The following is a 22878-nucleotide window of genomic DNA, read 5'->3' as shown; positions in this document are numbered from 1 at the left end:
TCCACATGGGATCATCATGCACTGTATTGGGCAGGTATTCCCTAAGGCTCAGCTTTTTCCATCTTTTGTTCTTCTTAGGCTGCTCCGATGTTACTCACATCGGCGTCTTTCATTTGCGGCTTCATTCTTGCTCCCAAAAGGCGAGACATTGGCCGAAGAGAAGCGAAGTTTGCCGTGTGGCTCACCTCTGTAGGTCTCTTTTACCGGGTTTCAGCACCAAAGATACGTAAAAAAAGGGACAAGCCGCCGAGACCCCTCCCAATGATTACTTCAATCCTATCAAGTAATGATGATGATTATCTGGGCATGAGAGAGGCACAGCTACTTTTCTTACAACCTCTTCGCTGTCAAAACTTGATTACAGAAGTAATTTATAAAGAGACAGTGCGCACGATCGGGTCTCTTAGCTGCTAGGGATTTTTTAAAGTTTTCAATGATATAGACCGCCAGGTTTCAATGATATAGACCGCCAGTTTTCAATGATATAGACCCCTCTTTTATTTTACTGCCATTTTCAACCCCATTTATGTCCAATACCAATGGCGGAGATCTTATAATCATAAATAAATGACACGACAAGGACCTCTTTCGCACCTTCCTCTTTTATTTACAATAAGAAACACGAATTTAAATGTACAACTGCTTGCGCAGGGTCAGCAACGATGTTGGTCACTTCAAAACAGGCACAATGTATGTCTCAGTCATAGTTTCAAGTACTCAAAAACAGGCTTCCAACGCACAGATACACTTTGTACAGATTATTTGACAGTTGACATAGCAGGCAGTAGGTTACACCCCCTACGAGATGATTTTGACACCCCCCAAAATCGAAATTCTGGATGAACCCGTGGCAGGGATCATCAGCAAATCTCACATAAGCATCAAGTACCGGCCTTTTCCAACATCCCTACCTTGTACACAACTATGTTCTTAGTTTTTACATGCTTACATACACTTACAGACAGCGCACAACAAGATGAAAACTTCCTATAACTGCTGGCCCAGAATACCAAGAAACCGGCATTCAATGCACAGCCAGCACTGCCCCGGGCACATTGGCTGGGCGTGAGACTATAAAAGCAGGAATGCTCTTGCAATCTGCCCCCAGACCACATAATGTGCCTTTTCAGAACTTGCACTCATGCCCTCATGCAAGGCAGAAACAAAGTTGAAAACAAATTTTAACACTCATGCAAGGCCGAAGCTAAGTTGAAAACAAATTTTAACGAATGCTGCGCCCTTGCTGATAAATGCGAATTACTGTAGGCATACTTTTGTTGCCTAGTATATACAGATGAACCTTGATATAATGAAGTTGTAAAAAACAGCAGTTCACTTCGTTGCATCAAAAGTTCACTTCGTTGCATCAAAATTTCATTGCATTTATATTCTGCCCCTACCATGCAGAAACACTACGTATGCAATTGCCACTTGTAAGGATTCACTCAGAAGACCTGAAAGTAATCTGTGCCCATATTTTCCGCCTGTTAAGCTATCAGGTTTTGCTACCGCGTGGGTTACCCAAGCCGTCTGCTTCGGCAATGCTTTCTTTTTCCCTCAGCTCTTACTGCCACAAATAAGTTGTCCTTCCGGGTCAATTTTCTTCAAGCCGAAAGACTTTGTTGTATTATAATTGCACCAACGTTATTTCTTTATATCTATATTAAATATATGGGCTTTCCAACAAACATTTGATTACTTGTTCTTTACAAGTTGATTACACCGAGAATTTTGTTATATTGAAGCTTGTTATGCTGAGATATTACTGTACTGTATTTTCTCGCATAATGCTCGCATCTCCTTGCCCCAATGATTTTTATAAATTAGAGCCTTTCTTCCCAGTACGATCACTGCACCCCCAAAATTTCTGCCGCAAGAGCCATCTGCTTATGCCAACCAGTGACAATGATAGCATACGGCAACCAAACACCATGTTTTATACAGTACGCAAACCGTATTTGTGCTCACAAGCGCCAGAGTGGTGAAGTTGGCAGACGCTCTTGTGTTGATGATGCTTTCAGCCTTTGGTGCGATTACGGCATTTTGCAAAACGACTTGTTGGCATGTTGGTAGCTGCAGGCGGAAAGTTTTTATTTTCCCGAAAGGGGGGGTGTCAACCTATATATATGTATAAATATACAAAGTTACCCGACGCAATATATATATATATATATATATATATATATATATATATATATATATATATATATATATATATATATATATATATATATAGATATATGTAGCGAATCAGAATAGGAAATGAGGGGCTCGTTGAAATAAGACAGAAATAAGGGTTGGCAGTCAAGAAAACCTCGGAAAGCAAAGGGGAGGATATGGTAGGTCATTGAAACAGATAAAGAATTTGGAAAGAAAGAAAGTGTATTGTAATATATATTTAATATAATATATATATATTGTAATATACATATTACGTCACCCACTTCAATTGTAGCCCATGATGGTGGTAAGATGATGACGGTAATGAAATGTACCTATCATCATCACCATCATGTATACAACATGGTGCGTCGAGGTTTTGGCACATGTTAACCATACCCACATAGAATTAATCCAGAGCCCACCACTACGGTGTGCCTCAAGTGAGAGCGTAGAATTCAGCATTTTCAACTTCATAATATGAATCTGATTCTGTTTCTGAGTGAACGTGGCTTGGCCTCATTTTCAGTCGTGAATGAATTATATATATTTATGACCTCTGCATGCAAGCGATGATGCGTCCATCCCTAAAAAATGCAAATTATTAGAAAAGCTTCTTCTTTCATGCATCGTCAGGATTGCCTAGTGGAAGGAGTAGCAATACTGAGACACAGCACACTCACGTGCATTTGACAAGCTGCTGATAAAAAAACTCTGCTGACACTGAAGTCTGCAGCCTTTTTCCAGGCTCGAAAACACATGCACAGCAGTTTAGTGAGGCGAACATACAGCGACGCATAAACTCCGTCCTACTCTTAAAAACATAATTTATTCCTGTGTGTATATTTAAATGCATTTTGTGTGTACATACCATTCACAGTCAAAAGATAAAAAAAATGAAACAAAGGTACAAAGGCATCAACGACGGAACCAGTGCCGGTTCTTCTAGCACTTGTCCTCCAATATTAAGGATTTGAAGAAATAAACAGAAAGAATGTAAGTAAGCGCTGCACCTCAGCGCCAACAATGATGCAGCAAGCCTTTAACCACAACAACACTTTAAGTGAAAAGGTAGAGGCAACTGAATTTGGGGAGTAGTGGCGAGGGGGGAAGGGGGGGGGGAAGAATCTCCCCCAGGAAATACCGGAGCTACAAACATAGTGGGCGCCTATGTTTGTAGCTGAAAGCTATTGAGTTTGCTTTTGAGCGCAGTAACCGTGCCTCCGGGAAACACTTTCCCAATCAACCAATTTTGCGTTGACTAATGGAGAAATCACAAGAGGTCGAAGACAAGATATACTCAGCAAACTGCGGTCCAAAGTACACCAAGTTCCGGGGCATTGAAGCGTAACTCCTTTTAAGTACACCAAGGTTTGTCAGCGCAAGATTGATTAGAAACTAGGCTCGTGTAGTTGCAAGGAGTGAGGGCATCTTGCTGCAAGGTTGCTGGGCCATAAACAGATGAGCCACGCAATCGATGTGGCGCATATCACTTAGAAATTAGCAGCAATTACTTACAAAGCTGCGACCAGTGAGACTCGAGCACGTAGGGCTTGACTAGCCTAAGGAAACAAAGGCATTCACACTTTGTAGTTATGCAAGTACCTGCACTGTCCATCCGCATATTTACAGAGGCTGGCACGAAAATTCAGGTTCAAAGCCTATGTATATTCCTGGGAAATATTCCTAGGAAACAAACCCGAAACATTTGGTTGAAAATTTTTTCTTGCATAACTATCGCGCCCCCTAGGTTCACGTCACTTTTTTGTGGGGAAAAATGCCAGGATTATACAAGTAAATATGGTAGTATTACATAATGAACACTTCTCCGTCACATGTAACAATCCCAATGACTGGAATGATGAGGTCAGCTGCAACACATACAATTTCATACACAAAAACTACATGGCCACCTAAGCACTTCTTCTGATGTAGGGATTTCGTAGGAATACTGTCGAATTGCTGAACGTCTCCTTTCATTATTACCTTTAATCTTTGTTTTGCATCTTTCTCTTTTTCTTTCAATTACTAGGACTTGGCGCGCACCTGCGTTCACCACTCCAAGCAAAGTGGGCATTTAAGTGGGAACATGCTATTGTGGTCGCCCAACTGCTATTTCCGTAATGGGCGTGCTAAAATTACTTGTGCAGGCTTCAAAATGTGCCCCTAACGTGTATCTGCAAGTCAAAGACCACAGTGCGTTAACTAGGCCCGCACTTAGACAGCAAGATGCTAGTTGCGTATTCGAAAGGTCCCCGGTTCAAACTCCACTGGGGCCCAAATTCACCTCACTTTCTCTCATCTTAGTTACCCTGTTTTTTATTCTTTGAGCTACTGGTAATTTAGTGTGCCATCCGCTGGACCACGACACCATATTTTTGACGTACCAAGTTTTTTTTAGCAAATTTTATTTTCATTTACTTTGAGATGTGGGTTTTTATGCGGAAAATTTACAATATTACCTATAAATATAATATTAATTTACATACTTATTCGCATTAAAGATAAAATGCTGTCGAGCTACAGCAACAGAACCAAAACATCTTTGCAAAACAAAGGTGTGTCAGTGTTGCCAGCCGTGCAAAGTGCGTTGGACTGCGTGTTCCTCAAACAAACTGTTCAACTGCGGACCCACCAATGCAGACACGGTCGGAAGGTAAAGTCCGTCACAACAGTGCCACAACCTAAAATCCCACGCGAGCTACACAAATCACGCAGGGGCGTTTCGTACCCGTATGCACACTAATCACGCAACTCTGCACAGCACTGCGAGCACGGGCTCAGCCCCTCGAGACGAGTCGTAAGCTGATGCGGCCGCGGGCCTTGTCGATGGAGACGACGCGAACGGTGACCCGGTCGCCCAGGGAGACTTGCTGGCCGTTCATCTGGCTCGAGTGGATGAGGCCATCGCGGCCGACGCCGATGTCGACGAAGGCGCCAAAGTTTGTGCAGTTCTTGACCTTGCCGGTGAGCTCGAGGCCCTCGTGCACTTCGGCCATGGAGAGGACGCCGCTCTTGAACAGCGGCTGGTGCTGCTCTGCTCGGAGGAGGAGGAGGAGGAGGAGGAGGAGAAAAATTAAAACCGTTCCACTCAATGTGAATGCTGTTAGATGCGCAGAGCAGTGATTCACCATAATGGGCTGTACCACTGTTATCAGCTCACTGCTACCACCCAATGTGATTCAAATTTCCCGCCTTCGCAGTGCTCGCACCCCCTGCCCGAAACTGCGCCAGCGGGAGTTCTGTTCTTTTTGTGCTTGCTTTTCCTCCCGCACGTGCCGGCGTTGCACTGCCACTTTTTTTTGCTTATTACTGTAAAAACCAAACCAAGGAGTGCTCCTAACTAAATGAATGCGGGCACTGCCGGTTAATTACGTATATTTTGCCTCAAATGTACCTACTGTTCTCTTTGCGCTAAACAACGGGGAGATGTATGACAAGCGCCAGCGGTTCGCAAGTTGCGAACGCTTATGACTAGGTAAATTGCTTGGCTTTCGAAACCTCCGGGTTACGCCGCGACGATGGAATGCCATGTGGCTGTACTTGGGTCCAGCAAAGAGCGAGCTACAACAAGGCGAGCCCCTAAAGTCCTCTGCACTTAATAAGCACTGCTTGGGGCTCGCACAAGGATGGACTAGGAAGAAGAGCCCGTACACTTAACGTCAATGCTACGCACTGACAACTGTGACAACAAGTATAGAAGCAAACAAAGAAAACAAAACACTAAAAGAGGGAAAAGAGAAGCAATTCATGGGTCTGAAAGGCCATTCCGGTGGTACGGGCTGAATTTGAAGTGATTCTTCCGATAACTGCATCACATGTTTCGCGAGTCCGATAGAGCAGGAGCTTACACACACTTCTTTGCACCAAGACAACACAAGAGAATAACAAGAAAATAATAACAATAAAAAAAAATAACTGTACACCCATCCATGTAGGCTTCTACATGCGTCGTCGGCACTGCCTCGTGTCAACCCTGACCCCTCTTATCAGGAGGGGGTGAGGTGTGGACAGTGTCGATTCTTTGCATGCCCGTTTCTCATGTGATTTCATCGTGTAAAGCATAGAGTCAAGCAAGGTTAAAGATGTATAAAAACAAGAAAAGAGAGCGTGGCAATCTTAGAGGAACCCAATGAAAAAAAAAAGTGGAGGGTAAAAAGAGAACATGGAGAGACAGTTGAGGCAGGCTGCCAAGGATACCGAATTGTCAGTGCAGACAGGAACAGGAGGGGAAAAAAATTGGGGGCCTGCGAGGAAACGCGAGCAAAGCAGTTAAAAAAGACAAAAAGGAGGACGAGAGATGCACAAGATTGAAAGCACAAGTAGTATAAGCTACAGCAGTCTCGCACAGTGTTAGAGACTACCATATTTTCAGGCATATAGCCCTCACCAACAAATGCAAGGTTGAGCTGTAAGTACAGAAATACGTATTTATGCAAATTTTGCCCCATAGAGTGGTTTCACCACAATGCGCATTGTACTGTTTTGTTCTAGCGGGCGTATTGTCATCTCTGCTTCACTTGGTCACCGTAACCTTCCTGAAAGCTTGTTTTGACTGGCTTTCACTTTTGTCCGGCAGACTAAGAGCCAATCAGAAAAGGTTTTCTAAGTGTAGTCTTGGTAAGGTGCCAAAACGTGGGGATAGACGCACTGTTATCTCGGCCTCTATATCATGAGCACACTTGCTGTGACGGGCTCAGATGCTGCTTCGGGGAAGTAAGAGCATAAGAAAGGATAAGATGCTGGCAGGCGCTGCCTTGAGCACAAGAAAAAAAGGAGCGTCTTACAGCCTAGCAGTAGCTTTGTAGAAAAAAAGGAAGCTTGGTGATTACCAATACACTCGTTGTGTGAGTAAATTGGATGTAACTGCACAGGACTCCTTTTATACAAGAACTCAAAAGTTGTGCAACGTGTTCCATTATTCTAGGATAATTTATTCTTTTGTGGATGCAACATGGGGTTAATATGCTACGTGTTCAGTTTGAAAAGGTGAAGAGTAGGGTGCATACAGCTGCGTGTCATTAACCCAGACTTTCAATACATTGCCTTTATGGGGAGTTTGACAGGGCCACGGCATATCACGCTAAATTGCAGATTGCTGCATCAGCAAGGGACGTAGTAACACCAAGGTTTCCCACTGTAGTTTATTGAGATTTTTGGTTTCTGATAGCTATAATGAAGCCAGCGTTTCGGGTTGCAAACTCTCCACACAAAAACTACGACACTTAAAATGTCGCCCTTACTTTTTGAGCTCCAATGGCAAAGTATAAGTTACAAAGGCAGTGTTATTCACACCAGACAGCTCTGGTGGTTTCCCCTCGAAGATACATCAGAGAAAATCATGAGGTAACCGCTTACAGTTTGCGTCTGGATATGATGTCTTTTTTGTAGCCCCCAGTTCTCCTCTAATAGGTCTCAATGTATAGCAACACCACATAAAGCACAACACCGGTTCGTTGACCATAGCAGCTGGTACCTCGATACAGGGTCACATACAAGAGAAAAAAGAACCAACTCTCCCTCCCATGGTTGCACATTCCTCTCTCCCCTATAACTTGTCCGTGTTAGGTCTAACGTATTCATGTTAGACATTCGAGATCACTTGACAGTTTCAACAGACCTTTCCCTTGATGCACCTCTAGAGAGAGCAAGCCTACCACAGTTGTTTCTAATGTGAGTTGTTTCCACCAGTGTTGTGGTTAATAAGCAACTAATGTTCTGATCATGCATCACCAGTGGCGTCAGCTCCATACCAAATGACAAGAAAAAACCAGGGTCCTCCACCAAACTAATAGAAGAAAAAAAAAAAAAAAAAGATAAAAGCCGCGTTCATGATGTGTAAAAAGGCACAAAATAAACACTGCCTCATTCCTAAGTGGTAAAGCTGTAGACTGGGCTGTAATTCATAGTGATCAAATGTAGCGCAGCAGAAACACACGGGACGGAAAGAATACACACAGAGGAGCGCTCACTTCCAACCGATTCTTTATTCACATGACGGCAAATATATATGCTTAGCCTTAGCAGGAACAATAAGAAGAGAAAAAAAAAACGAAACAACAAAAAATAAAAAATACTGACAAAGAAAGAGCGAGTACACCCAACATGTGCCAAACATTTTGACAATCACAGTGGCCTGTCGCGTATGGCATCACATTGCAGGAAATGTAATTCACGGTCAGATAATGTGACCGACGGTTTGCTAACACAGTCGTTCCTTTCACGCGCCAGCGCTCGTCTGTGTGTATTCTTTCCGTCGCGTGTGTTTCTACTGCGCTACATTTGATTCCTAAGTGGTGTCCGTGTGAGTGGTCACATGGTAAATGAACAATGCACCCACCACAAAACTAAATCTGAAGGATCTTCACTCCGTTTACATTCGCAATATTCAGCTTCGCTTCCTCTTTCCCCAGGAAACCAATCACACCAAGCATGGATCGCTACATAATGTGTGTGGTTTCTCAGCTTTCTTCTTGCTATACCAGGTGTCAGCACATGCCTTACTGGTTTGCTTTGGCTCCTTATAGAGGGCGCTGGAGAGTTCCGAGGTGCGGACATTGAAAAATCTATGGAAACCTAGCCATAAACAGCTCCGCTGTAAAAGGCTTGATGCTTTAGAATGTGCAGAATGACCAATACTATATCCTGATCATTATGAAAAGATGGTTGCACACGGACATATGCGATGTAGAAATAACACTTTTGAGAAGACATACATAGGGAAATATTGAGGGGCGCAAGGGGGGACCCAGTGTCAACATTTTCATTAAAATCAACACTGAATTTAAGATTCTACCTACCAAAACATAGTAGTCTGAATTAAAACTAAATTAGGCCAGCATACAGTGTTTACAGGTGGTGTGTATTGGCCACCGGGTTGCCCCGTAGATGTATCATTGGAACTTGAAAATTTAGTACATTCTAATCTGCACCAAAGGGTACATTCTAATCTGCACCATTTTCCTCCTAAGGAGATATAATTTACCCGAGGTCGAATGACTGCCTCCCTCCTCTGGGGCGGAAGATGCTGCCAGTTGTGAACATCTATACAGCTTCTAACCGAGGTTCTAACTGACTGCAAACGGTTACAAGAAACAACGTCCTCAATTCGTGGCTTGGTATTTATCCCACCATGCCTGTTATCCTAGCTTATTTGCTTTGAAGCTGTAGAGGGCCTGCCAGGCAACAAAATGGGCATTATGCTAAACTTAAAAGCAGACATATTTCATTTTGATTGGAGGAAGTCTATCCTAGATTTTTGAACCACAGATGACATTGGAGCACTAGACTTTGTCAAACAGTCGCTCGACCCTTCATGGATAGTTCACCAACCTGGAGCTACTTACAGGCCTACTGTGGAGTGCTCTATCTAACATTGTACAACAAAGCAGCGTGTGTTTTGTACCCAAACTCCTTGGGTGAGAAGGGAAAATATACATACAAAAAAGAAGCTGAAAAGGAAATGAAAACCCTGTTTTCAGAAACCTCACTTTACAGAACGCTGTATCTATTCAACACCTAAATAAACAATTAAAACAACTAGTTTGGAAGAGTAAAACGTGTTTTAAAGCCCTATCCTAAAAAAATTTCTCACAGGAGCACCTAGAAAATTTTGCTGCTAGGTTAATTTTTCTGCTAACCAACAAAGCACCAATGTACAGATTAACAGCTTCAATGACCAGGGTGTCTACCAATTCCACATTTTAAAATTCCCTGACTTTTCCTGGTTTTCCCTGACAATTCTAAGCATAATCCCTGACTGATATGCCTGCTCAAAACACTCTAAATACGGAAAGTAAGCCATCCAGTGGTAAAAAAAGGACAGGGCACTTGCATTAACTGCAGAACACACTGCTTGATTACAATCCCTTGCTCGAAAGGATCCTTTAGCAGAAAATACAGTATTAAAAAGGCACAATAACTTATGTGCAATAACAAATGCAACACCTTTCACTCTTTCAGAGACTCTTGCTGCAGCAGAAAAGTCTGCAGTTCTGCATTTTTCATGAGCTTTTGGATTTTCAATGCAAGTTCTCTTATAAGAGCAGCGGTGCTTCTTTCTTCAATATCCTACAAATACAACCGTTCTCTCATCACCATCATCATCATCATGAACAGCCTATTTAGGTCCACTGCAGGACGAAGGCCTCTCCCACCTCCACCTGCTTCTTTCCTGCGCTACCCGAGTCCATTCTTCGCATCCCAATTTCAGTTTCAGTTTCAGTTTATTATTCGTAACAAAGTATACAATGTGTGAAAAAATATTATACAGAAAGGGGTCCCAGAGTTTAGCACTGTAATGGGACCCCTTATTTGCTTATTTCATCTCTCCACCGTGTTATTGGCCTTCCCTTCTTCTAATCCAGTCTCTGGGTACCTATTCTGTTAACCTCTTGGTCCACCTGATGTCAGTTAATTTCCCTACATGGGCAGCCCAAGTCCTTTTCTTTTCCTTTATTTTAACAGTGATACCTTGTACCCGAGTTTGCTCCCCGATCTAGGATGCAAAGAGTTACTTTATCATTACCCTGCCCAGGACCCTAAGTGTTACTCCTATCATTATTTGCTTCATGGCCCGTTGGACAGCACTCCGTTTGACATCGCTGGTAGAACGCATTGGTTGAACACCTTTCTTTTTAGAAATAGAGGTAGCTTACTTTTCATTATTTGTGAGTGCTTGCCGAGTGCACCTCAACCCATTCCTATTCTGCGCCGGATTTCTTTCTCGTGGTTGGAATCAGCATTGACCACCTGTCCGAGGTACCGTAGTTATATTCTTCAACTTGCTCAGGTGTTTCGTCACCTATGCTGAGTAGGGCGCATTCAGCATGTTTGTTACGTCATTACTTTAGATTTATTCATATTTATTTTTAGCCCAACAGCCACGCTTTCTGATTGTAGTTCCTCAAGCATTTTTGCATGTGTTCTGCAGACTCACTGAGCAAGACCACGTGGTCTGCAAACCTGAAATGGCTCAAGTATTCCCCAGATATCCATAGACCTGCATTTTCCTAGTCGAGTTCCTGAATAGCCCCTTCAGACACGCTGTGAACAATTTTGCCGAGATGGGATCTCCCTGTCGCAGTTCCTTTTGGGATTGGGAACGTTTTGGTTTGCTTGTGAAGGACTATCCTGCCTGTACATACCTCATATATTTAGTCTAGGAGCCTTACGTTGGTCTCCTCCATTGCTCGCTTCTTTAATGCTTCCAATACTGCTGTAGTGTCTATTGAATCCATGCTTTTTCACAGTGTATAAATGTCATAAAAATAGGTTTATATACTCTGCGTATTTTTCTATTACTTGATTGATGACATGATGTGATTCATTGTAGAGTATCCTTTTCTAAACCCAGCCTGATCCCTGGGTTTTTTGAAATCTAGGCTGTCCCTTTTGCAGTTAACTATTACTTTGGTAAACAGCTTGTATACAACTGACAGGCCGCTTGGTCTTTGGTGTCCCCCTTTTTGTGAATCAGAACTATGTTGGCGTTTTTCCAGGCTATGGGCAGTTCAGAGTCCTTAAAGGGACACTGAAGTGATATGTAAACATTGCGGGATTACTAGCGCAAATTGTAGTCCGGAGTCCCCAGGCCATGTTTCGACCACTCTAGGCGCGTTTACGCGATTTTATTTAGTAGAAAAACTAATTCGAAAACGCTGTCCTCCTCTTATACGCTCGCCCATTTTCTGTGGCGTTTTCGTGTGACGTCAGGAGGGGATGAGCTGGCAATTGGCTGCGCCACGGCTGCGCTACTGCACGGCTCCCCGGCCGACAGAGCCAGTCGGCCCAGCGTTTCGTCCGCCGGCCGCCGGCGGGTCGTCGCAATCAAGGAGGTTAAAAAAAATTGCTTGGTCGCAATTCGTTCGCTTAGTTGAAACGAAGCCAGGACACGTTTGTGAATGGAAGAATGTGCCTTTCTTTACTTGGTTTGTTTGTACACTGTATCTAGCTCCAAGTCAAGGTCGCTTCACACAAGCGCTGCACATGCGACGCTTCGCTGACTGGTACGCCAGTAGGAAAATATAAGGCCTCTTGAAGGCGGGAGAAGAGTCAGCGAAGTCAATATAGGTACTAAGCAAAAAAAATCAACTGATATTTTTACCGTACAGCGTAAAACTAGGGCGCGGGAAGCACTTTTTTGCGCTGGGCGAACAAGCACAGCGGTCAGCAGCACGACTACACATCTGCGCACGCTTTTCCGTCTACGAAATGCAATTGCTAGACGTGAGCTACTGTGGAAACTCGGGCGACGCTTACTGCACGATCGCAGTACGACAAATAGTCACCTAAGCGGCTTGAAATGCCAAAACTAAATAAAAGTGTAAACCGGTTGTACACTATATACCCTATATTAGCAAGGCATTCGCGTCCCGCTCCGTGGCCTAGCGGTCTGAGGCGCTCGGAATTCACCGCAAATGTTTTGCGAGTCACGAGTTCAAATCCCCGCGGGTACGTGCTTTTTTTTTTTTTTTTGTAAGTTAACTTTTTTGTTTTCCGCCGATGTTTTCTATATTGAGTTCACCTTTTTTGGGGCCGCAACGTTCATGGCTACACGAACTAGTTCACAAAACGCGCGCAGGCTGGCACTGGCGCGCTAGCGAGTTCTCGTGGGCGTGCTGTTGCCATAAGCACCGACTGCTTGCAGGCAGTGGGCACAGGCCAGAATGAACAGACCCTTGGCCTGGTGCGAACACGCTTTTTACGATACAGGCATGAGGGAGGCAAGCTCCAAATATGGGGGAAAAGCGCATGACATTTGGGCGTCTGCGGGTACGTGGAGGGCGTTCATGCACTGCGTAGGTCTCGGCTAGTGAATGCTACGACTACAAGCCGTCCTGGGAGGCTTATCTTGTGCATTTTACAGCCGACAACATGGCAGAAGCGCGGTACGATGATTACTGAGATATTGAGAATGCCCATCCAACAAAGCCATTGGTTATGTTTTACAGAACCGAAACCGAAACCGAAACTTGTGTGATTGCTAACCTTGGGCATCGTCCAATCACGGCGCCCCTCCTCTCAACGTCACAGCCTTAGTTGGTGCGGCCGCCGCAAACCGCGCATGGTGGTTTTTCTTCTTTCGCGCTTTGTAAAAGAATTACCGATTTGTCAACGGGATAAACGATGAAAAGTGTGCTAATTTGAGCCAGTCTACGCAGTGCAAGCAAAAACGGGAGCTTGACAAACTCACTTCAGTGTCCCTTTAAGCATTCTGAGATTAGTCTAGCAAGCTTAAGGGGACACGCGGGTCGAAAAAACGCGATTTTTTCGAAATATACCTATTTTTTGTTTTCCCTTGCATTAGCATCTTTGACTATCCTTCTTTCATGGGCAAAAAAATGAAAACGAAATACGAACGAGAACTTAGTGAAAAATGTGTCTGAATGACTCGCGGTGACCCAAGAAATCGTGCAATCAAGCCGAATTTCGGCCAGGTTTGAGAATTTATTCCGCACGGCAGCGTGGCTCGCCGCCATTTCGGTCACTTGAGAGAGGTGGATCAAGCCTTCTTCTCTCGATCGAGCCGCTCGCCAGCTTCGTATCTCCGCGTAAAAAAAATAAAAAAAATGTTTCTTCCCGCTTGTTTTGCGAGCTCCCACTGGGCATTTAAATCACGTGACGCGAAAGCGGGACCGCCATTGGCTCTTGCCGCTTGTGAGCCGCCATCGCCCGCATCGTCAGCATCGTCTCGTTCGATACTTCGCGCTATCTTTTCTATTTCCTTATCGTGTGTTTTTAATCGTGAACGGTGAGGAGAAGCGTGACTTTTGTAGCCGGAAGCAGCGTACTTCATGCCGGTATAAAGGAAAGCGCAAGCGGCGCAGCATTGTGACGACCACGGCCAATGCCGGCACGACCGGCACCGTGAGGCCTAACGGCGCCGGGCCTTCAAGCGTTGCAAGCGCGGCTCTACCAGGCGGGGCTGATTTTATCAGCGAAGATATCGGCTTTATAAGCGCATCGGAGAAGAAGTCGGCAGCCTTCCAAGGTGAGGAGACAGCCAGCCACGGGAGCGGTGCAGTTATCTGTGAAGTCGGCGCTCTGACTGACCTTGAGTGGCACCGTGTGCGCGACGTGCGGGAAGTGCGAACTCGTCGTAGTTGAGGCGGTTGAGGTTGCGAACAAGCGGAAGGGCCTCGCATCGGTACTGGAACTGAAGTGCAAAAGCGAGAAGTGCCCTGCGGGAGTGATTTCTTCTGTTTACTCGTCGCAGCGCGCTGCCGCCGTCGGTCGCTAGGCCGCAAACCGGAACTCTGCAGGGGAAGTCCCCGTGATAGTTTCGCCGTCAATGTGAAAGCGGTACTCGCTGCACGCGCGGTTGTCATCGGACACGATCAGCTGTGCAGGTTCTGTGCCATTCTTGGTCTACCAAAACCACAGCATCAAAAGACGTTCTACAACACTGCCAAGAAAGTTCATGTTGCGGCCACAAAAGGCGTCTCTGACAATCTTGCTGAAGCAAGGCAAGTAACTGCGTTGCAAGCTGGTCAGACTGACCTCAGTGTGATTTCTGATGGTACTTGGCAGAAGCAAAGACACGAGCCACAACAGTGTTGGCACTGCCATTTCTCTTGACACTGGTCTCTGCCTGGATTTTGAGGTGCTGTCAAACTACTTGTACTTGTAGCCGCCACCAAAAGCTTGATGAGCAAGAAGAGGAAGTGTGGCAAGCCTTTCATGCCTCTTGTGTGTGAAAAAAATGTCGACTGCTCATCCCATGCCATGGAGACGGAAGCAGCACTGCGCATCTGGCACAGGACGCTATCGTACAACCTGCAGTTCACTGTAGTGGAGACTGCCACTGCCCTAGCAGGGTTGTGGTTCAACAGGGGCCACACTAGCTTTGAGCAAGTTCTCCAAGAACTGGGAATCTTCCCTTCAGAAGAACTGGTCAGACTAAGCAATGCAAGTGACCAGCGGAGGATCAGGCAGATGTGTGCCAAGCTGACTGCTAAGGCTAGCCTCATTGCCGCAGCCTGGTGAAACGGTCCCATACCAAGGACCACCCCAGCAAAAACCGTGAGGGTGCAACCTATGCAGCAGGAGCATTCTAGTTTTAGTACCTCAATGTGGACATTTCAGACTGTATCCCCACCAAATTTCATGTTGTTCGAGCAAGAATTTCTGAATCTGCCAAAGAAATAAACTTTCAATTGCATTTTTCTCAGCTTGTTGTTTTTGTCCGTTTTCTGAGTTTGTGCACACTTATTTTCCCACTTAAAGTTGTCGTATCAGGATGAAATTTTGCACAGATGTTCATTATAACACGTAGAGTGCACAAATCTTGTTCATTATGCAATTTGTGTCCTTAGATATTTCTGACGGTCATAAAACAAAAATATACAGAACAAAAAAAGGCACACTACCAGTCATTTTTTTTTCGTGGTGAGGAAAATGATGATGAGGCTTTTTCAGGTAGATTTGTGCACTCTGCAGTTCATAAGGAACCACCTAGGCTATTTTAAAAGTTTCAGAAAAAATTTTTACTATAACAAAAAGTGTGCACAAAAAAGCCATTTTTCTGAAAGTCATGCTGCGTAACATTTTATCCGGAGCAGCTATTCAAAATCTGATTACATATATGACCAGAGGAGCTCAATCTCTACAAGCTGTGAAAATTTCAGCCTCCTAACTTCTTTATTAAAAAAAAAGTTGTTTGGAGGAGCACGTCCCCTTAACTCTTTCGTTACGGCGGAAAAACGGCCGATTTTAGGTGCTTCCACAAAAAATTTTTTTTCTCTTGAGCTACTGGACACACGTAGCCTTGCTATGCATGAAATTGTAGCTTATAGATTGCTCTTCCAAACACAAAGCAGCAGTTTTGTTAAAGGTACAATTACTTACAGTTTATTCGTCAAGTAATAAGAAAAAATCCCCCAAGAAAAGTATACGAAAAACACAAATCGGCACATTTACCGGGTCTAAAAATTATTTCACGTATTTTAAGATATACAAATTGTTGCTACGTTCCTTGGCTATGATTTAATATATAAATCAACAGTGTACACCAAGTTTTGGATTTTTGAGGGCCCGTTAACATAGCGCAACTGACGGCTGTGCCACGCGGCGAGGGCACTCAAGGGTGAGTGAGTCTCTGTAAAACGTGCATCCAAGTACCGTAATTACCCGATTCTAACGCGCACTTTTTTGCCCGAAAAATAGGTCGAAAAATAGCATGCACGTTAGAATCGGATACGAAACCGAAACCGAAACAGCGGAAAATTTGTCCCACCCATCGCCATCGCCATGTCAAGATGGCGCCCAAGCTTTTAGCAACGATTTTTCGGACGCAGGAAGCATAGGAGGCGCCTAGGCTTTTCTATCGGCGTTCACAGAAATCGTCAAATCGTTCCACTTGCGCGCTTGGTAACAGCAATGGCAGCAGCGGCTCTCACGCGTTCAAAACGAGCGGTCGGCTCAAGCGTGCGCCTCTGGAGAAGCTCGCGGGATGGGCGTGTGAGGCGTGGGCCACGATCCCATCGACCATGGTTGAACGTGAGTTCAGAAGTGTGGCATTGCGAACGTGCTTGACGGCACCGAGGACGACATGTTGTGGTCAGCGGAGAGCGACGAGAAGTGAGATGAGTGAGATTACTTCGGGAAATAAATCACCCGTTTCTCTCGCATTCGTTTTTCTTGCTCACACAGTGCCGTGCGCGTTACAATCGGAGGTGCAAGTTTTTTAGTTTTTTTTGTCAGGAAAATCGGGTGCGCGTTAGAATCGGGTAATTACGGTATACTCTTTTGTGTCCTCGCACAAAATTCTTATCAGTTCGGTGGTAAAAAACAAGAAAAAAAAATCGAGCGCTCTCGACAAGCGTCGCACCTGAACCCTGCAGCGCTAATCTGACACCAGCGCCAGGTTATCTTGAAGGTGATAGCGCGATACGGCGCGGTGCATTTGGCAAAATATCCCGGCCGTACGTTCTCGAGACCCTAAACACAAAATCAAAACCGCAGTCGTCAGATAAGAAGCACGTTTTGTTTATAAATACAGCCCGGAGTCGCAACGAAATTACCTGCCAGCACTTGTTGAAGTGCGAGGCACCTGAACCGGAGCTTCGTCGTCCTAACTGAAATCTGAGGATCCCACATCATTGCTTGATCCCTCACTGCTGCTGGAATCATAAAAATCGACAGCAGGAGCGGCCGAAGTGCTTGCTACAGCAGTCCGACTGTGCGGAGTGCGGCGCGAACCCGATGCCATTTTTCCTCCTCCTCCCTCCCCCTTCGGTTCAAATTTCTCTTGCTACGCCGGCACCACACGAGACACATAAACAAACGAAACCGAAATTGAAAGAGAAGTTGCCAATGAACACACCAGATGGCGATAGTTGTCTGTGGAGCGCGGGTTTCAGATTTTGCGGGAGATTTAAAATCATCGGACGCCGGCTTCCGATTGCCTATGGCGCCGTCGTGAAAGAGTTAAAGGGCAAACGGTTACGTCATTGTCACCTGCAGCTTTTCCTCTTTTCATGCTCTTGAGAGCCTTTTCAACTTCGTCTTGTGAGCTAAGCCTGTACTCTTAGTCGTTTCCCCTGGTGTAACGTCACAGAAATATGGACTGGTGTAGAATTGTTCCGCTACTTTTATTATCTTGTCCATGCTGTGTGTAATGCTACCCTGCTCGTCTTTCAGTGCGTACATTGAATTTGCTAATAGGTAGCTTCCTTTTAGTTGCTCTCAAGCTTCCTCGATCGCTATCATTTTGTACGCACAAAGGTTGTTTGTTTTACATCTGTTAATTTCGACAGCCCTGCTGATTCAATTTGATCCACTGTACTCAACAATTTCATGTTCTTATGTTTTGCAATAAGTTCCTTTGTATTCGGTGTTAGTTTTCCAGTCTGTTTTTTGCATGCTGCTTCTCCCACAGTTACTGCAGATGACTGCTGTTGCTAGATTGTTATTTAGCGTGTCAACACTGTATTTGTTCTCATCGGTTAAAAGCACGAATTTGTTCTGAAGGGCTATTTTGGCTCCTCCATCCTGGCTCTACCCGACTCCATGGTGGGTTTTCTACACTCCGCTAGTTCCCCCTCTTTCTCTTTTGAGACTCAGCCTTATTTTGCACCTAACCATCCTATGATTGCTGCTCCGAATTTCGGGTAGCACCTCCACGTCCTGACTTCCTGTTATATTCATCTTCCATCTGATGTTACCACTATGGACAATAGGTCCTTTAGACCATCCAGACAATTTGTAGCATCGTCTAGATCGCGCGTAGGGATGTGCCAGCAGTTGGCAGTCAGTTGGGAAACAGAAGTAATCAACCGTCTCAGTTTCCATGACCGAGCCACATTTCTGAAGAATTTCCTGACAATTCCCTGACTTTTCCAGATGTGTCCGGATTCCCTGACAATTCCAGGTTTTCCCTGTTTTCCAGTTTGGTAGACACCCTGAATGACTTTTTCTCGTCAGCCTTCGCACAAGATGATGGTACCATTCCACATTTTGTGGAAACCTCGAACCAGCCCACAATAGGAGACACAGGTAACAGTGACGAGGGAATTCTCAATCTGGAAAGCAAGATGGAATCCCCGATGGGTTTAAGCAAAGGAATGCGGAAAGGGGTCTTAAAAATTTTGCCAAAATATTTGAGTCGTCCATTCCATTTGCCGACTGTTTCCCAGTCCCTGAAAGTGCGTTGAAATTGCACTGGCCCACAAATGCGACCCTATGAATTTGCAGTGGGTATGAAAATGGCACCCTCCGCAGAGGCACACCTTGAATCCTTGTTTGAGGTCAGATTGAGTGTTCTGGCAGCTTGTTTGGACTGAATGGAGGAGTTGGACGGGCAGCTAACATCAAGAGCACTCGGAAGGGCAACTGAGAAGATGGTGGGAAGACAGGAAGACAAGGCAGAAGCACAATTTCAGGCTACAATTTCAAGGGTCCGGCAACCAAGTGAGCCTCGAACCCGAACTGCGCTTGTGCGACAGCCTACCGTGTGAATTTGTGAATTCACACACACTGCACCCCCCATAGGCAGGAAGTCCACTGCATCATCTGGTCCCGCATAAGTAGCGCCATTCAGTTCCAAGCTAGGTACAAGCATGGCACTGCCTGTGCGCACTTAAGGTGGAAAGTTGGGGCAGTTGGTTACTATTTGAATATATAGTTCACTAGAGAGGAAAAATGAAGACTAAGAAAGGTGCACACAGGGTGCTCACCAGACTTCAACTGACATCTTTAGTCTGCACACATGAAAGAGAGAATAATAATGTAAAAAAAAAAAATTGATTGTACTGTCACAGCTATGCCTAACCCAACACACGCCAAACTACGTGTCGCGCACGTTCCCTTTCTGTGTTTTATGTGTTTGTTCTTTAGTCAATGTTTATCATTCTATGTTTCACGTGTGCAAAGTAATGACTTCAGTTCAAGTCTATGTCCTCGTCCTGTTTTCGCTTGTGAAATCTATTCCTGTGCTTCCAGCGCCACCTACTGGTTTTCTTGCAACCCTCCTTCTATTCTCTTGAGAAACTGCTAAAAGTACTTTGCGGTTCAGCCTCACTGGCCTAGAGGTAGGATTGGAGGTTCTGATGCAAATGCCCTAGGTTCAAGCCCTAGCCGTGGCAAAATATTTCTTGAGACCCAGGACTGTTTTAACACGAAAGTGTTGTATTCCCGGATAGACAAACATTTCGGTGACGTCATATCCGTCATGGAAGTGATGCCAGTACAACGGAGCAAGCGGCCTGTAAAGGGTGCACCCCTGCACACAGGGTCTTCTTGCGGGGAAGCAACTTTTAGTACTAAAGAGTATGTTAAACACAGGGTTGTTCGCTTTTGGGTTTTATATTTTAACATGAAAGTGTTTTATGCCAGGATACCCCAAGATTTCACTGACACCATATCCATCATGGAAATGACGCCAGTACACCTTTGCCGAAGCGACCCGCCAGCAGGACGTCGCTCACCAAGCACACCCACAAGACAGCCGCCGACCCAAAAATTATGCTCAGCTGGAGATTTTGCTGCACATTTCACTTTCGTGTTTTACTGATTCCTATGACAGAGGAATCAACCACAGTTTCCTTTTTTTTTTCTTCTGTAAAATGTTCTCTTAGCTCAATTCCGCACATTCTTTTTGTAAATCAGGGTTGTTTGGTACCTTTTAGCCGCATGTCAACATGTTTAACTAATGTTCCACGTCGCACTGGCAGTGCCCAGCTTGTATCGATCTTGGAACAGAACATCGCCCATACGGGATTACTCAGCCGACGCCAACAGTGCATATGTGGGGGAAGTAACAAGGGAGATCACCCACTGCAATGTCAGAACACGGCCTACGTGCTGCGAGGCTCAATGGCATTCATGATCCACGCCAAATGGCTGCGACTGGAGTGGAACACAAACAGCTCACTTGATTTGCTTCTATCTGAGGTGGGCCCAGTCTTGTGTAGACTGATTGAATGAGTGATTGTGAGGTTTAACGTGCCGAAGATACACCTCCGCAATGAGGCGCTCCGGATTACTTCTCACCACCTGCGGTTCTTCAATGCCTCCATCAGAAAAGCAGCTGCTGCTGCCGGGGATGGAACCTGCATCCTTAAGCAGCACACCGCCCTAGCCACTGATCCACCGTGGTGGGTCCTCTGCCATGCTGATCTCCTCTACGCACACGTTTGTGGACCTCCAAGCTAGGGCGCACTTGTCAAGCAGTGGTGCCGTTTGATGGGGCCCACCTGAATTTCTTCATGAATGATATCCGCGTGGCCTGCTGTGCCATTCTAGTTGACGTCAACTGAGTGAAACGCCCATCTCCCCCCAATGGCCAACACCGAATCAGGATTAAGGGGGGACACTGGTCTTGAGGACCGAAAATTTGCCAAAGAATCAATTTTCTGTATTAATTTTATTTGCAGTCTACAGGTCCCAAAGAATGTACTTGCAAAATATCATAGATGTATCGTAAGTATTCACAAAGCTGTCGCCTTTTGAAGTCGCCTAGATGACCATTTTTGCCTATGCTTGCAAACTTCCTGCCCTCATTCTGAATACCAATTTTTTTTCCACATGGTCAGCTGTCGGGTACAATATCTTGGGATGTAATACAGTCGAATCCCGCTACAATGAAATTAACGGGACGTGCGAAAAATTTCGTTGAAGCGAAAATTCGTTGAGGCGAAATCTGCCCCAACACACCACGGAAAGGCCAGAAAAATAGCCCCGTGCGTTTCCGCAACATTGGCAGCATAATGCAATGTTTAGAAAAAGGAGTGACGCGCAATAACTCATGTTTATTCGGATAACAAACATACCAATGGTTATCTGTTTTTTCACCACCCAAAGAACGCATTACGGAGGGGGGTGAAGATATGCAGGCGCAAAACGTATCGCTGTACAACAAGGCGTGTCCACCGAGCTGATTACTTGCAGATAGCTGCTAGGCCGTGGGAAGCCCCCCTCTCGCTTGTGGCAGGAGCAGTGCCGTTATCTTAGCCTCTGACAGGGCACGGCAGCTACTGACCTTGGCAGGCAAGACGCGCGCGCTTGCATTTAACAGGACCGCGCGCTCGCGACTAAGATAGGATGACTAGGCTTCAAGACCAAACGCGCAAACATGATTTTCGCTCTTGGCTATGAAGAATGGTAGAAGGAAAACGGCAAGGACAGCTGCTCACAACGCATACATGACGGCACCGCGCCAGCAGCGGAGCACATTCATGCAATTTCAACTAGATACGGATTGGCTGTAGCTCTGGGGCTCCGCCTTGGCGAAGCGGGCCTGCGCCTCGTGTAAAGACGGCCAGCCACATCGTTATCACCATCAAGCAATGGCGTGCGCCTATGAGTTATTTTTTGTTTTGTTTTGGGTGGCGGTGTGGTCGCAACGCGCATTTTCGGTGAAACTAAGCCTCCTGAATGTATAAAAAGTTACAGACAGCTGGCGCTATGCTTATTTTATTGTCAAATAATTGTTCAAACCCAGCCCAAATCATCGAAAATTTCGTTGAAGCGAAAGCAAGCCTGACAAATGGTTCGTTGTGGCGAGGACTTTGTTGCATTGACTTCTATGGCTAGCTGACGGGGAATTGGAAATATTTCGTTGAAGCGGAAATTTCGTTGAAGCGGCATTCGTTGTAGCGGGGTTCGACTGTAGTTCAATTTACATCATTTTTGCTGCATTCGAAAGCTTATGAACTGAACAGTGCAATAAAACCACAAAAGTACAGAAATTCTTTTTGCTGGCCCAAGATTTTACGCAGTTAGTTTTACAAAAACATTGTAAATTGATGACCTGACATTTACGAATTTTACAGCGTTTGCAGAAACCATGCTAAAATTACTGCAGTGGTTTAGGTAGTTGCACTCCCTGGTCCTTCTAGAGCACAAAGGGATAAAAGCTATTTGAGTATTTCATAGGTACATAATGAAAAAACTGCCCGAAACGGAGTGACATAACATGTTGCACAACTCTAAACTTACACCCCATAGACAAAAACTGACTGCATATTTGTGCTCAGGCCCACAGAACAAGTTTTTAGAGATCGCACCACCTTGTCAGCCAACGCCCCCTTCAGTAAGCCCCTCACTCACCTCTACAAAAGGGAACCCCCATTTGCTCCAAACTGAGGATACACCCTTCCCCAAGAAATACCTGACCATTTTTTGCGACATTTTGCCCCCACTTTTCTACACTTTCCAAACTCCAGGCTAAGGAAACATGCAGAACAGACGAGTTACAAAACAGTGAAACCAAGGAAC

The 22878-nt window shown here is 45.2% G+C and overlaps 1 protein-coding gene across 2 annotated transcripts in view; it reads right to left on the bottom strand.

Annotated features, from left to right (window-relative positions):
• Positions 1–586: 586 nt before the first annotated feature.
• LOC144153008 (S1 RNA-binding domain-containing protein 1) overlaps positions 587–22878 on the bottom strand; it is a 99836-nt gene continuing 77544 nt past the window's right edge. For both annotated transcript variants that reach the window (XM_077684631.1, XM_077684630.1), the window contains exon 21: positions 587–5197. In XM_077684631.1, the coding sequence (XP_077540757.1) occupies positions 4941–5197 (257 nt within the window). In that variant the 3' untranslated portion in view covers positions 587–4940. The remainder of the gene's footprint in view (positions 5198–22878) is intronic.

Source organism: Haemaphysalis longicornis, unplaced genomic scaffold (assembly GCF_048455015.1).
Source record: "Haemaphysalis longicornis isolate Haplotype H1 unplaced genomic scaffold, Haemaphysalis longicornis Haplotype H1 scaffold_9, whole genome shotgun sequence".
NCBI lineage: Eukaryota > Metazoa > Arthropoda > Arachnida > Ixodida > Ixodidae > Haemaphysalis > Haemaphysalis longicornis.
The sequence above is the reverse complement of the archived record's forward strand: the minus strand, read 5'-3'. Positions and strand labels throughout refer to the sequence as shown.